The 17,215-nt window shown below is 46.5% G+C and overlaps 1 protein-coding gene across 2 annotated transcripts in view; it reads right to left on the reverse strand.

Moving 5' to 3' along the window:
* The window catches only part of PSME2 (proteasome activator subunit 2), a 57,492-nt gene that overhangs the window by 19,241 nt on the left and 21,036 nt on the right, over positions 1–17,215 (reverse strand). For both annotated transcript variants that reach the window (XM_044273111.1, XM_044273102.1), the window contains exon 4: positions 8,090–8,176. In XM_044273111.1, coding sequence (XP_044129046.1) covers positions 8,090–8,176 — 87 coding nt within the window. The remainder of the gene's footprint in view (positions 1–8,089; positions 8,177–17,215) is intronic.

A 17,215-nucleotide genomic window follows, 5' to 3' on the forward strand; every position in this document is an offset into this window, starting at 1 on the left:
ACCAGGAAATAAGAAAAAAGCACCAAGAACCTGTTCAAGGAACTGTAAAAGCGTATTTTCTGCGTCACATCGCACCACACTGTTGAAGTGGCATTTGTACATACAATAATGCTCCAAGTACAGTTACATTGCGGTGTACGGGCTGCAAGCTAATGCATAGCCCTAAGGGACTCATACGCTGACGTCTTCCTATCTCACTTGCTGCTCATAGGGTGTTATATGCTGGGAGCTGGAGTAAGGATTAAGGTTACAAGAGACAGACATCATTTCCCTGTGGATTACAAATAGTATTGTGCAATGCTTGGGGTGCACCCCAACGAGGAACTCTCCCAGGAATACACAAGTGCAGCTAGGCTGTATAATGGACTTTAGGGAAAACCATCACAGTTACTGGTTTATTGTTAGACAGTGTTACATTTACTGTTGGCTTATTCTCTGTGTACCAATCTGTTTTATATATTTGCAGCTTCTTGTTCACTACATTGTTCAGTAAACTCAACTGCTGGGAAAGAACTGTTGTCTGTGTGGCATCGTGTACCCTTGGTACCTGTGGGCCCAGCCCTCAGTCTTCTTTCATTTGGTGCTGCGAGCAGGGTGAACCCTACCAGTTCCGAGCCGGTTGTGGCCCCCATTGCCCCTCCTGCCGTGGGAGTAGCTCCGATCAGGTGTTTGGCCGCAGGCGCAATATTGAATCAGCTAGTGCGGTTTGATGGCCAAAATATGCTGCTAGAAGACTGGACCACACACCTTAAGAGCATCCTCAGGTTGTAGAACTTGGCTCCGGATTTACAATCGAATGTGGCGCTGAACACCTTGGAATGGGATGCTAGACGCACTGTCATGCTACGTCCAGAAGAGGAAAGGAAGACACTGAATGCTATATTCTCGATTCTATCTACAGAGAAACGACCAGTACCGGCAGCCTTAGGTCCCGTTTCTTCACTTGCTTCCAGCGTGAAGATGAGACTATTCCCCAGTTTGCCAACGCCCTCCAGGAGATCTGGTCACATGTACGGAAGAGAGAGGCCAACGGTGCTAACATTCTTGGAAATGGAGATCAAATCCTCCAGGACCAGTTTGTCCTTGGATTGAGTAGCCCTCCTCTTTGCCAGGCTCTCAGGAAACATATCCTGGTGGATGGTACATGGCAGTTTCAGAAAATACAAGCTGAGGCTGTGGCCCGAGACAAAGAAGAGGCGTATGGTGCTTACACTGAGGATTTAGGAATTTGAAAAACTCCCTTTTGATGAGGAGGATCTGTGTGAGACAGTGAAGGCACTTAGTGCATCCCTGGGAGAGATTCAGAGGCAATTGGCACAGTTACAGGCCCCATCGATGGCCCCAGTTCAGTCCGATTACTGGAAAAGGGTTGCTGCCCCTATGGGTTCCCCACTATATCAACCAACTAGAGAGGCTGGAGTGAGAGACTCTCCCATGCACTGGGCTGGTCTGTCACCACCTACTGATGCACAGATGTGAGGTCCTCCAAAAGACCGGAAAGCAAGGGGACCGCAGTGTTGGATTTGCTGAGAAAGAGGACATATCTCCCTTCAATGCCCACAAAAAGCCCTGAATCCAGAACAGCCACCGTTTAAAACAGGAACCCCTCGCGGTAGTGGGGCACACCGCGGGGGAGGCCAGTTGCCAGGTTACCCCTAATGACCTCTGGGACCTGGTGACTTAAAGACCCTACTTACAGGTGCAGATTAAAGAACAGATGGTGGAATGTCTTGTGTAGACAGGGCCGGAAGTAACCACAATGCCAGTGAAGTGCTTTGAGAGATATTTCGTCCACCTGATGAAGCTTCACAGGGACACCGTGATCAAGCTGACAGCGGTAAATCAGACTGCTGTACCTGTGTTCGGAGTGGCTTGGATGAGAATGAAGCTATGCGGACAAGATGTCGGCAAGAATGGAGTGGTGCTTGTCGAGAAACTGGCCCAGTATGGAGCTCCCGTTGTATTGGGAATGAACCTTCTGCGTGAATTGGATCAGCTCATGTTTACAAAGGAGGGCCTGAGTTATTAGAGGAAAACTACTTTGCACAAGCCTACCCAGAGAGCATTCCAGAGGTTGATCCGAACATGCGGTATCTGCAGAAGCACTCCTGAGGGTAAGCCGGTTGGAGCAGTATATGTCCCATATGGAAGAGCCTGCACCGTACCTCCGTGACAGGAGATGATGATACGAATGCCTGTCAGAAGCCGGCGGAAACTGAATGGGATAGATATGCTGATAGAACCCCTGGGCATGTCGGAATCCAGCCGGAGCCCAGTGGTCGCCAGGACCATCATGACAGTCACGGAGGGGCATGTGTGGCATGTCATGAAGTTACCTTCCATGCTGGAGAGAAAGTGGCTGAGTTGTATGTACTGCAATGAGAACCACTCAGTTCTCCCTACGGGCTGTTGAAAAGGATGCCTGGACTTTGGCAGTGGACCAGAACTCTGTGGAGGAACCCACACCTGAGTGGAATGGCCGGCGGATCTTGGAACAAATGAAGATTGATGTGAACCAGTTCACCGCCGATCAGATGGAGAAGATTGAAGCAGTGCTATGGGAGTCTCAACCCATCTTTTCCCGATGTGACGAGGACTTTGGGTGCACAACCGCTATCAAACACGAAATACCGACTGGGGATACTCCCCCAATTCGAGAAAGGTACCGGCAGATTCCGCCCACTCTCTACCAAGAAGTGACGGTGGAGTGGTAAAAGAGAGCCAAAGCCCGTGGGCCGCACTGGTGGTCTTGGTCCGTGGGCCGCACTGGTGGTCTTGGTGTGGAATAAGGATAGGTCCTTGAGGTTCTGTGTGGAATACCGGAAGTTAAAAGCTGCCACAGTAAAGGACGCTTTTCCTCTGCCTAGGATTGAAGAGTCGTTGCCAGCACTACAGTGTGCCAAGTATTTCTCAACTCTGGACTTAGCGAGCGGTTACTGGCAAGTACCTGTGGCAGAGAAGGATAAACAGAAGATAGACTGTAAAGATAACAGTGGCTCACCCTCTTCCTATATGGGTAAGGTGCACACCCCCTGGTACCACCCTTAGGACCAAGTGTAAAAATTTGTCTAGAAAAAACAACAGGTGTGGGGGGGGCACACTTCAAAGGACAACACTCGATGGGATAGTGGTAATACACTTTAATATAAAACTTAAATTAAGAACATGCCCCTAAAACATACATAAAATGTGGTACATCAATAGGTATGTCCGAATCAAATACAATGCACACTCAGTTTCAGGATGTTATATAATATACCCGCCGAATGGCTAGATATGGCAATGTAAACTGTTGTCCACAATCAGCGACGCTGTCCCAATGGATTCCAGCAAAAGTCCAGCAACTACAAGCTAAAATAATAATGTCCCGCAAGTAGATAGAGCAGATGTATGTGTTTGCATCCACTGACTGCCGAACTAATAATCGGCCTATTCACTCCAGTGCACTTCCAATATAATGCCCGCAGTCAAGGGCTTGAGAATGCTTTAAAACAACAAAGTTTGTGCTCCAAACCGAGCCCGGTCTTACCCGTCACCGCTGTTGTAGCGTTGGTCCAGGAGGCCGCACACCCGCAGCGTCCCACGTGGTGTGCTACTGCCTGTACGCGGCGTCCCACGTGACCTGGTATCCAAGGGGACCGGATGCAAGCTCGTATGACGTATAACTTGTGCGTCAGCTTCCACTCTATGCTCTTAATTCCGCATCTCTTTCTTTTCCTTGCCGGCTTTCTTGCTTTTCTTTACTACTGTGTAGATCAACGCTCACTCTAGACACCGCCAGACGCGTTTCGGGGTCTCAAGCCCCTTCCTCAGTGGCCTACCAATTAACCACAGTCTCCGCCCTTACTACACAAAGTTAAGGAATTTTTCAACCTTCTCAGTTACGTATCCGCTGGTCACCCCAATATATGATGACAAAATTGAAGTAAACTACAAGAGAAAAATGCATGTTACGAAAAAACGCATGGAAAACGCGGGATATACCATTGCGGTTCCGATGCGTTTTTCATGCGTTTTGGTGTGAGACCTTGTAGCCTTCTCCGGTACTAAATTGTAGATGTATGGGGTATATGTATTTATTGTTTTAAAGTGTTTTAAATGAAATGTATGATTAAAAGGGGCACATAAGGATGTGAATCCGGTTCATTGAAAGCGAATCCACCCCATAAAGTAGAAAGAGCATAGACAATATGGAGGAAGGAGGGTGGAGCTGACCACCTATAAAGAGTGAGGATCCGCTCACTCAGTAGGCCACTGAGGAAGGGGCTTGAGACCCCGAAACGCGTCTGGCGGTGTCTAGAGTGAGCGTTGATCTACACAGTAGTAAAGAAAAGCAAGAAAGCCGGCAAGGAAAAGAAAGATGCGGAATTAAGAGCATAGAGTGGAAGCTGACGCACAAGTTATACGTCATACGAGCTTGCATCCGGTCCCCTTGGATACCAGGTCACGTGGGACGCCGCGTACAGGCAGTAGCACACCACGTGGGACGCTGCGGGTGTGCGGCCTCCTGGACCAACGCTACAACAGCGGTGACGGGTAAGACCGGGCTCGGTTTGGAGCACAAACTTTGTTGTTTTAAAGCATTCTCAAGCCCTTGACTGCGGGCATTATATTGGAAGTGCACTGGAGTGAATAGGCCGATTATTAGTTCGGCAGTCAGTGGATGCAAACACATACATCTGCTCTATCTACTTGCGGGACATTATTATTTCAGCTTGTAGTTGCTGGACTTTTGCTGGAATCCATTGGGACAGCGTCGCTGATTGTGGACAACAGTTTACATTGCCATATCTAGCCATTCGGCACGTATATTATATAACATCCTGAAACTGAGTGTGCATTGTATTTAATTCGGACATACCTATTGATGTACCACATTTTATGTATGTTTTAGGGGCATGTTTTTAATTTAAGTTTTATATTAAAGTGTATTACCACTATCCCATCGAGTGTTGTCCTTTGAAGTGTGCCCCCCCACACCTGTTTTTTATAAACAGAAGATAGCCTTTATCCTATCCATGGGGCTGTATGAGTTCAACAGAATGCCCTTCGGGCTGATGAATGCTCCAGGTACATTCCAACGCCTAATGGAACACTCCCTGGGTGAACTGAACTTTTGAGTTCATTCTGATCTACCTGGATGACGTGATAGTCCATGCACCAACGTTTGAAGAACATTTGAGGAGACTGCGGCAAATGTTAGGTAGGCTCCGTGCTCATGGCCATAAGATTAAACTGAGGAAATGCCATCTCTGCCAAACAAGCCTAGAGTATCTGAGACATTTCGTATCAGCTGAGGGAGTTCGCCCTGCGGAAAGTAAGGCAGAAGCAGTAAGTAAGTGGCACCAACCTAAAACGCTTCGAGAAGTGAAAGCATTCCTAGGATTGGCTGGGTACTATTGAAGATTTATAAAGGGCTTTGCAAAGATCGCCGGTCCGCTACACGAACTCTTGAGAGGGACTGCCCAGGGTCCGAGGACACTGCCCATATCATGGGGGCTGCCACAGCAGCAAGAGTTTGACGAGTTGAAAAAAGCCCTGATAACCGCTCCCCATCCTGGCATAAGCTCACTATGACAGACCATTCACACTCTACACTGATGGAAGTTTGCATGGACTGGAAGCAGTACTAGCCCAAGAAAAAGACGGGCAGGAACAAGTCATTGAGTATGCTAGTCGGTCCCTACAGGGCTCTGAGCGCAATCCGGAAAATAATAGCTCCTTCACACTCGAGTTGTTGGCATTAGTCTGGGCAATGACTGAAAAATTCTCAGGGTATCTCACCACGGCACAGATCCTAGTAAGAACAGACAATAGCCTATTGGCCCACCTCAGAATGCGAAGCTGGGCGCTTGGAGTAGAGATGGATGGCTAGACTGGCGAAGTTTGACTATATTATCAAATACTGTGCCAAATGCGGATGCACTGTATAGAATCACCTGGGATGTCCCAGTAGGTGAGGTTGACGAAGAGGATGAAGGGACTGAGATACCTGATCTTGGTCGCCCGTAGCCAGCTCAAGTATAAAGACTGAGGAAGAATGGGGTCACGTGCGAAGTGAAGATCCTGACTTAAAGGGAGTCTGTCATCACAGTTTCACCTTTTTAACCCTTCCCATAGCTTTCTAGCAGCATTACAGTTGATAAAAACGTTACCTTTATAAGCAATCGTGGACTTTTAAAACTGCCAAAAATCATCTTAGTAGGATATGCAAATGAGGGCTCGCAAGTGCCCAGGGGCGGCGTCAACCTCGTAGGTGCCCAGGCAGCTCTGCCTTATCGTTGCTTCCCCCCGCTCAGTCTTTCCCTCTGCCCGCCCATCTTAATTCTTCTCTCGCGGAGATCCCGCACCTGCGCGCCGAGTCCGTCGGCCGGCACATGCGCACTGCGATGTCCATTCCTGGTACTGCATCACAGTAATTGATGCGCATGCGCCGGCTAACAGACGGGGATCTCAGCGAGAGAAGAAGTAAGAAGATGGGTGGACAGAGGGAAAGACTGGGCGGGGGGGAAGTGACGATAAGGCAGAGCTGCCTGGGCACCTACGAGGTTGATGCCGCCCCTGGGCACTTGCGAGCCATCATTTGCATATCCTACTAAGATTTTTGCCAGTTTTATAAGTCCACGATTGCTTATAAAGGTAACCTTTTTATCAACTGTAATGCTGCTAGAAAGCTATGGGAAGGGTTAAAAAGGTGAAACTGTGATGACAGACTCCCTTTAAAGATTGAAGAGCAAAGTTGCTTTTCCTTAGGCTGAGTTCACACGGGCGAGATTTCTGCGCGGGTGCAATGCGGGAGGTGAATGCATTGCACCCGCACTGAATCTGGACCCATTCATTTCTATGGGGCTGTGCACATGAGCTGTGATTTCACGCATCACTTATGCGTTGCGTGAAAATCGCAGCAGCATGCTCTATATTGTGCGTCTATCACGCAACACAGGCCCCATAGAAGTGAATGGGGCTGAGTGAAAATCGCAAGCATCCGCAAGCAAGTGCGGATGCGGTGCGATTTTGACGCATGGTTGCTAGGTGACAGTCTATTCACTGTATTATATTCCCTTATAACATGGTTATAAGGAACAATAATGTCATTCTGAATACAGAATGCTTAGGAGGTGATCAATTGAGGGTTAAAAAATAATAATAATTAACTCACCTCCTCCTCTTGATCGCGTAGTTCCCAGTCTCTTCTTTACTTCTTTAATGATGAGCTGTCAGCTAAAGGACCTGTGGTGACGTCAGATCACATGCTCCAATCACATGGTCCATGATGGACCATGTGATTGGAGCATGTGATCTGACGTCACCACAGGTCCTAGCCGGTAGTTCATCATTAAAGAAGTAAAGAAGAGACCGGGAACTACGCGATCAAGAGGAGGAGGTGAGTTAATTTTTGTATTTTATTTTTTAACCCTCAATTGATCACCTACTAAGCATTCTGTATTCAGAATGCCATTATTGTCCCGTATAACCATGTTATAAGGGAAAATAATAACATCTACACAACACAGAACTCAAACCTGAACTTCTGTGAAGAAGTTCGGGTCTGGGTACCACAGTTGGTTTTTTATCACGCGCGTGCAAAACACATTGCACCCGCACGATAAAAACTGAACATCGGAACGCAATCGCAGTCAAAACTGACTGCAATTGCGTACCTACTCACGCGGGTTTGCCGCAATACACCGGGACGCATCCGGACCTAATCCGGACACGCCCGTGTGAACCCAGCCTTAGATGGATGGAAGTATCCTCCTCTCTGTATTTCATGTCTTTGCTTATGAGCTGTATTCAGAATCACAATCTCTGACAAGTAGGAGAGGAGGATGAGGCAGCTGTATAGCTCAGTGTTGTGAAGTAACATGTCCTGTTGTGTGATTAGGACAGGTTTTGTGTGTACGAATAGGACGGAGGCCATTTTATTTATCCTAATGATTGCTCTTCAGACAAAACGAGCCATTATGACTAATGAAAGGTATTTGGGAATATATTTATAATAAAGTAATATTTAAGTATTTTCAATATTTTCTTAATTCTCAGAGAACCCTAATAAGTTTGTGCTTTATTTCTCTCCCTGGTGACTCACCTCTGCCTCAGGATTCGGGGGATCAGGAATCGGAATGTTTAATTCAGAATGAAGTGATGTCAGGTCATTGATATTAAACACATCGCTCTGTCAAGAAAGGAAAGCAGTTTACTCAGGTAATGCGATCAGAAACTTTGTGAAATATGGCTGTGTGAGTAAAATATTTTTTTGCAAAAATAAAAGATTTTTTTTCTTCAGCATTGCAGATCTTGGGCTACTTTCACACTAGCGTTTTCAATTCCTCTATTGAGATCCGTCATAGGATCTCAATAGCAGAAGAAAGCGCTTCAGTTTTGTCCCCATTCATTGTCAATAGGGACAAAACTGAACTGAACGAAATGGAATGCACCAATATGCATACCGTTCCGTTGCGCTCCCATCACGGACAGAATAACGCTGCAAGCAGCGTTTTTCTGTCCGCGATGTGGTGCAGAGCAAGACGGATCCATTCTGACACACAATGTAAGTCAATGGGGACAGATCCGATTTTGTGAAGGGTACAACAGGGCTGGGTTTGACAAGTCAAATAAAGTAAAAAAAATCTGGAGAGCCCTTTTAAGTGTATATCCATATAGGACAGAAACAGAATTTGCCACCACATATTTGCATGCAATAGATTAGCAGAGTTGTACAGGACCAGCAAACTGGATGAGATTTTAAAATATTTCATCGACATGTTGTGAAAGAAAATCTGCATCATAAATTGACCAATTTAAAGGGGTATTCCAGTTTTATGAAAATTAATGGCCTATCTTCAGTTTAGGTCCTCAATTTCAGATTGGTGGAGGTCACACAGATCAGCTGTTTGAACGGCTGCATTTTTCCAATGTTTACCTGCACTCTGTCTAGTGGTGGTGCAGTGTAATTACAGCTGTTCGGCCGATTCTGTGGAATGGGAGAGGAAGGTGTAATTACACTGCACCGCCACAATAATGTAGAAGGCGTGCAGTGAAAAGTGTAGGACGGGCAGCACATAAACTGAACACTGACAGTTAAGGGTACTTTCACACTTGCGGCAGAGGATACCGGCAGGCAGTTCCGTCACCGGCAATCCGGACGCAAATGAATGGCATTTGTCAGACGGATCCGGATGCGGATCCGTCTGACAAATGCATTAAAATACCGGATCCCTCTCTCCGGTGTCATCCGAAAAAATGGATCCAGTTTTTATTTATTTTTCTGCGCAGAGCAGAAAACCGGATCCGTTTTGCCGGAACACTTAATGCCGGATTCGGCACTAATACATGCAGAGAAAAATCACAGCATCCACTATTTTGGACTACCGTAATCCTTGCTTTAGGTTGGCCCATTCAAAGTGACAACTACAGCCTCTTCAGCCTGCCCCTGTAGTGCCAACCAACCATGCCGCATACTATGGATATCAGTATACACTAAAAATAATAGGGCTTGCAAAATAAATACTTACAGACAAGTCTAAACAAAACCCACAAATAATGCACTAGACCAGTGATGGCTAACCTTCGGCACTCCAGCTGTGTTGAAACTACAACTCCCAGCATGCTCCATTCATTTCTGTGGAGTCCTGAGAAAAGCCAAGCAAGTGTGCATCTTGGGAGTTGTAGTTTTACCACAGCTGAAGTGCCAGAGGTTAGCCATCACAGTACTAGACCAATAAATAATAAAATCATTACTATCAGATAAATAGATAAAATATGCTTAAAAATCATATAGGAGGGGCATACCTAAAACATAGACAAAATATACTGGCAAAAGTAGAGCACCAAATACCATCAAAGTACATTTTACACCCAAAGCCTCTGGGTAAAGGTTGTGGGTATAGCTGACATGGACTCATAAATGCTATAGTCAGTGCAGTTTCTATGTAAAATTTCTCTCAGGGCGAGTGTCAAAAAAACTCCCCCCCCCTCCCCTCCCCTCACAACTGCTCGATGAAATAAGTGTCTCCCCATTGTAAAAAATGTGGAACCACATTGCACGGACGGTCACAGTGACCCACTGTCCCATAGACTCAGGCTCTCACTCACAGCAGGCTTCTTTCTCAGCACTGCTCCGGGCGGGCGGTAACAGGCAGGTAGTGCGGGCGGCGGTGCTCACCTCACTCACTGTACGTCACGCAGTGCGTGATGTACAGTGAGTGAGCGCCGCCGCCCGCACTGCCTGCCTGTGGGGGGACATTATTTTTAATAAGGATCACTATGGACATTATTTAGAACGGAGGCTGCTGTGGATGTCATTATAACTGTATAATGTCTGATAGGCCTAGTCCTGAGTTATATTACCCTGCCCTGTATAATAATGTACCCTGATACCCCTTAGTTATATTACTCCAGCGGGGTAATATAACTAAGGGGTATCAGGGATGGGTACATTATTATACAGGGCATGGGCAGGGTAATATAACTCAGCTCAGGACTAGGCCTTATAAGACATTATACAGTTATAATGAGTAATGACACCAACAGCAGCCTCCATTCTAAATAATGTCCATAGTGATCCTTATTAAACTTAATGTCCCCCACAGTGACAGTGGCCCCCCCGCCCCCCCGCAATTCCGATCCTGAAAAAAAATTGTACATGTCCTATTCTTGTCCCCAATAACGGACAAGAATAGGCATATTCTCTTAGTGCCAGCAATGTGCGGTCCGCAAAATGTAGTATTAATAACTAAACAATTAAATAATACACATATTGCATTGTCTACTTACCACCAGGACAATTAGATGATCTGGTCTCTGGCTGCAGTCTGGCTCTTGGTCTGGCTCTGCGGACTCCCTTGTCACTCTCTTCTCCCCCCCCCCCTCCCTTGTCACTCTCTTCTCCCCCCCCTCCTCCCTTGTCACTCTCTTCTCCCCCCCCCCTCCCTCCCTTGTCACTCTCTTCTCCCCCCCCTCCTCCCTTGTCACTCTCTTCTCCCTCCCTTCCCTCCCTTGTCACTCTCTCTTCTCCCTCCCTTCCCTCCCTTGTCACTCTCTCTTCTCCCTCCCTTCCCTCCCTTGTCACTCTCTTCTTCTCCCCCCTCCCTCCCTTGTCACTCTCTTCTTCTCCCCCCTCCCTCCCTTGTCACTCTCTTCTTCTCCCCCCCTCCCTCCCTTGTCACTCTCTTCTTCTCCCCCCCTCCCTCCCTTGTCACTCTCTTCTTCTCCCCCCCTCCCTCCCTTGTCACTCTCTTCTTCTCCCCCCCTCCCTCCCTTTTCACTCTCTTCTTCTCCCCCCTCCCTCCCTTGTCACTCTCTTCTTCTCCCCCCCTCCCTCCCTTGTCACTCTCTTCTTCTCCCCCCCTCCCTCCCTTGTCACTCTCTTCTTCTCCCCCCCTCCCTCCCTTGTCACTCTCTTCTTCTCCCCCCCCTCCCTCCCTTGTCACTCTCTTCTTCTCCCCCCCTCCCTCCCTTGTCACTCTCTTCTTCTCCCCCCCTCCCTCCCTTGTCACTCTCTTCTTCTCTCCCCCCCCCCTCCCTTGTCACTCTCTTCTTCTCCCCCCCCTCCCTCTCTTCTTCGTCACTCTCTTCTCCCCCCCTCCCTCCCTTGTCACTCTCTTCTTCTCCCCCCCTCCCTCCTTGTCACTCTCTTCTCTCCCCCCCTCCCTTGTCACTCTTTTTCCCCCCCTCCCTCCCTTGTCACTCTCTTCTCCCCCTCCCTCCCTTGTCACTCTCTTCTCCCCCCTCCCTCCTTGTCACTCTCTTCTCCCCTCCCTTGTCACTCTCTTCTCCCCTCCCTTGTCACTCTCTTCTCCCCCTCCCTTGTCACTCTCATTCTACTCCCCCCACCCCCCTTGTCACTCTCATTCTACACCCCCCACCCCCCTTGTCACTCTCATTCTACACCCCCCACCCCCCTTGTCACTCTCATTCTACACCCCCCATCCCCCTTGTCACTCTCATTCTACACCCCCCACCCCCTTGTCACTCATTCTACTCCCCCCACCCCCCTTGTCACTGTCATTCTACTCCCCCCACCCCCTTGTCACTGTCATTCTACTCCCCCCCCCCTCATTTCCTCCCCCTATTCAATGTCACCTCTAATATAGCAAGGCCGAGCTCTGTTCGCTCCGCGGTACAGGAGCTTTTGTTTCCTGTACCCGGCTGACAGGAAGTGTGCACTTCCTTTCAGTCCGGCCGGGTACAGGAAACAAATGCTCCTGTACCCCGGGCCGGACCGAACAGAGCTCGGCCACGCTATATTAACAACTCAGCAGTCTGCAGCGTAGGCAGGCTGCGCAGCACTGAGCCGGCCGCTCAGGAGGCTCAGCATGAGGGGCACCGACGGCCGGCCGCCCGATCCTTTGCCTACATAACCAAAATTTTTTTTTTTTTTTTATACCTCAACGGGCGCCCCCTGCTTCTGATAGCGCCCCGGGCGGCCGCCCGTCCCGCCCGCCCCTAGAAACGGCCCTGGCTATAGTATCACGTAGTACCTTGCTATCACTGTACTGATTTAGGTTTGTTTCTCCTATATTTTTAAGTGTATTTTATCTATCTGATAAAGTCATGATTTTATTCATGATGTGTTGGTCTAGTGCGGTGATGGTGAACCTTTCAGAGACAGAGTGCCCAAACTGTAACCCAAAATATCTTCCATGTACTTTATCACTTAGCTATAATAGCCTGCCTACATTCAATGCGCTGCCTGCTGTTCATAGTATGCCCTGCGCTGATGAATGGCAGGAATAGTGTAAGGCTTATTGGTACACCATAGACCTTTTCCAGGTCGTCGGTGCCCACAGAGAGGGCTCCGAGTGCCGCCTCTGGCACCCGTGCCATAGGTTCACCACCACTGGTCTAGTGCATTATAATTGGGTTGAGTATGCTATGGATATCGAAAAACGTATAACCCTGGTTGCGACAGTTTGAGACAAAAGCGAGCATTGTAACATACTTTTTTTGACAGATGTAAAATACTGATACCATACAGACGGGAAGAAAACGGACAAATGGAACAGAGTCTGAGACAATAGTGATTCCACATAAAATCATCCATTTTACAACAGTTTCTCAATAAGCCATTAGACTCGGTTTATGTCTGTTTTATGGTTTCTGTTTATAAATGGAAACCACAATGCAGTGCACAATGGACACCAGCAGTACCTGGTGGAACCCACCTTCAATGAGGTGTCTCATCATTTTGATGGACAAAATGGCGCTGCATGCTAGCAGGGCATTCAACCCGCTACCTGTATGAACATAGACAACATTTTATTCATGACTTAGGCTAGTGTCACAACTGTACTTCAATTGACTAAATTTTCCCTTATGGTGTTCGGATGCGGTGTTTTATTCAGTAAATCATTTTAAACTAATGCCCCTAGGACTATCTTACACCTATTATCCTACGCCTCCTATATCCTAAAACTTAACCTTTAATGGTTTTTCTTATAATATCTACCTATGGGATGTTAACATTGCCAGTAGTCTCAACCAGTTATGATGCTGTCTGCATATGCTAATAATAGCCTCCTACCTAGGATGGCCTATCTAGGATGAAACATTGTTGCTTTGCTGGCTGCGCGCCGCCAGTATAAGTGCAGGCACAATGTTTCATTGGTCCCTATGTATGTTGGCTGAAAGACTCTACTGAATTAAAACTTGAGATTCACGCTGCCCCCCGACATGTTTCGCCGTGTTCCGGCATCTTCAGGGGTCAGGGCAGAGTGTGAGCGTGTCTTAACTCGGCTTGATTATATCACTTCTGTTTGTGATGTCATTACTTAGAGGCCGGCCTGTGGGATCACTTTCCATCCACATCCCGGAGGTTCATAGGTTGCGTCCCAGGGTGCCTCCCCCTTATGTTTCTGCCCACATTGACTTTGCCTTCTGATTGGTGTACGCCACATTTTGTTATCAGGCTGCGCTGCGCATATCTTGTGGACTTAGACATTTCTTACAGTGGTTCGTCTCACTGCGCATGTCATGCGACTTTGTTTCCGACGCTACCACTATCAGATCCTGCATTGCACATGTGTCAGTACTTAGCTGCCTGTATGGATCATCGGCACCAGGGCGCATGTCACCGGACTTAGGCCTCATGCACCCAACCGTTGTTTCATTCCATGTCCGTCGTTCCGTTTTTCGTGATTTTCTGCGGACCCATTGACTTTCAATGGGTCCGTTGAAAACTCGGCTAATGCACTGCTTGTCATCCGTGTCCGTGATCCGTGGTTCCAGTCCATCAAAAAAATATAACCTGTCTTATTTTTTCACGGAAAACGGTTTGCGGACCCATTCAAGTCAATGGGTCCTTGAAAAAACGCGGAGGCACACAAGATTGTCATCCGCGTCCGCTTTTTTCCTATCATTTGCATGGCAAATTTGACTTACACTTTTTTTTACTTTCCTTCATGTCTGGTGATCCTCCAAAAATAAAGGAAGACACACGGAAACAAAAACGGAAATGGATCACGGAACAACGGAACCCCTTTTTGCGGACCGCAAAAAAAATACTGTCGTGTGCATGAGGCCTTAGTCTGCCCTGTGATCGGAATCCATGTTTGCGCATATCCAGGTACTTAGTTGTTTTAGTGGATCATCAATACCAGGACGTATGTCGGCAACAATAGTCACCTTGTTCTAAACCAGTGATGTCGAACCTTTTAGAGGCCGAGTGCCCAAACTGCAAACCAAAACCCACTTATTTATCGTAAAGTGCCAACACGGCAATTTAACCTGAATACTATAGTTCAATATAGTATATATTCCATGTACTTTATCATTTAGCTATTAAAGCCTGCCTACATTCAGTGCCCTGCCTGTGCTGTTCATAGTGCGCCCTGCGCCGATGAATGGCAGGAAAAGTCTAAGGCATATTGGTACACCATAGACTTTTTTCACAGTGCGGGTGCCCACAGAGAGGGCTATGAGTGCCGCCGCTGGCACCCGTGCCATAGGTTCGCCATCACTGTTCTAAACCATCTCAGTAGATTTACTTCATATCCAGCACAAGTGGGGATCAGGTTCGCAGTGTAATCCTTCATGGTGGATATATCTAGCCATAAACATGGATTCCTGGTAGTCATTCTAAATCTCTAGCTTGTATTTGCTAGTATATCATAGGGCCTTAATCCCATTATTCAGATTTATGGTGGGAATAATCCTATATATATAGGACTTCCCAAATGACACTACTCATGTTCAGATTCCATACTTTTTCCACCTCTACGTGCATCTTCTGCATGTCTACTTGGATTAGTTTAATATCTCGTCTTTCATAGTGGATGTATCTGGCTAGGAGTATAGATGTAATTGCTCATCCTTGATACCTATCTCATATTGGACCACCAGCCATATATATTGAGGCCTTCACTCAAGTTGTGGAGTTGATGATGGGATTGTTACAGCCTATCTGTTATGGTTTTCTTGATGACTATATTATCTCTAGGTTACATGCTTTTTCCCTTCTATATTCACTGTATCCCAGATGCCTCCCCTATGCAAACTCATTTGCCCACATGTGATGCCTATGGATGACGTCCTGGCTGTTCCACTATTCACAGGACCTTATTTTCAGGTGGGATGGTTATCTTCCCACTAGTGCCATTATTGCCTATCATATCTTATTCTCTTTTACTTAATCATTGCCGAGTGGATATCTCAATTATGAGCTAACATATTTCTTATATAATTTCCAACTACTTACTAATTTTTTGTGATTTTCTTTTTCTCCTAGGAGGGGGTCCAGACTACGGGAAGAACGAGTATGTGAACCCTTCATTGAGACCTCTCGGGGATAGGCTATTAAGCAGGTAAATCCATTTTGTCTCCTCCTGTTGAAGTTTTCTATCTATGTCTCCTTTCCGTGGACCTGATTTTACCTTTGTCAATCCCCAAAACTTAAAGTCTGTACTTTTCCCTCTATGCTTATCTCTCATATGTCTGGCTAGGCTGGTATCTTCTCCCGTGTTGATGCTGCTCAGGTGTCTAGAAATCCTTCTTCTTAGTTCCTGGGTGGTCTTCCCCACGTACAGTTTGGGACAGTCACATTTGATAACTTACACAACTTCTTTTGTTTTGCAATTAATATAGTCTCTTATTTCATAATTCTTCCCATCCACTGGATTCTCAAATGCTTTTGTAATTTTCATCCGGCCACAGAATATACAGTCCCCACATGGGTATGATCTCTTGTGGTTCAGCCAGTTCGTTTTATTAGTTGTTTTATGAGGTTGATAATGGCTGTTAACTAGCATTTCTCCAAAATTTCTTCCTCTTCTATAAGTTATCGCTGAATAACTTGGTATTACTTTCTGTATATCGGCATCAGCTTGTAAAATGTGCCAGTGTCGTCTCAAGATTTGTTTTATGACATTGTGTTCAGTGTCATAGGTGCCTATGCAGCGTATGATTTTTTCACCTCCTTTTTGAGTTCTGCCTACCAGCAATTCCTGCCTTCCTATTTTTCTTGCTTTGTTATATGCTCTGTTGTAGGCATTTCTTAGAGTACCCTCTGTTGTAAAATCGTGAATAGAGTATATTGCATTCTTTTTGGAATGCCTCCTCTGTGGAGAAATTCCGCCTGGCTCTTAAGTACTGCCCCACAGAAATTCTCTTTTTGTGGGGTTCAGGATGGTAGCTTTGCCAGTGTAGCAGATTGTTGGTTGATGTTGGTTTGCGATATATTCCTGTTTGGATACTGCCGTCAGGTTGCAGTATCAGTTTTAGAGCCAAGAAATTAAGAGTGCTCTTGTGTATTTCAGCTGTAAATTTCATTCCAATTTGGTTGTCGTTCAATTGACAAACAAATTCATGAGACTGTGCTTCAGTGTCGTCCCAAAAAATCAAAATTTTGTCAATATAACGACCCCAAAATAAAATGTGCTGTGTGTACTTGTCGTAAGTGTCACTGAAAACTATGCGATCTTCCCACCACCCTAAAAAAAGGTTAGCAAAACTTGGTGCACTTGAGACGACACTGGCACATTTTACAAGCTGATGCCGATATACAGAAAGTAATACCAAGTTATTCAGCGATAACTTATAGAAGAGGAAGAAATTTTGGAGAAATGCTAGTTAACAGCCATTATCAACCTCATAAAACAACTAATAAAACGAACTGGCTGAACCACAAGAGATCATACCCATGTGGGGACTGTATATTCTGTGGCCGGATGAAAATTACAAAAGCATTTGAGAATCCAGTGGATGGGAAGAATTATGA

This window comes from Bufo gargarizans, chromosome 1, assembly GCF_014858855.1.
Source record: "Bufo gargarizans isolate SCDJY-AF-19 chromosome 1, ASM1485885v1, whole genome shotgun sequence".
Taxonomy (NCBI): Eukaryota; Metazoa; Chordata; class Amphibia; order Anura; family Bufonidae; genus Bufo; species Bufo gargarizans.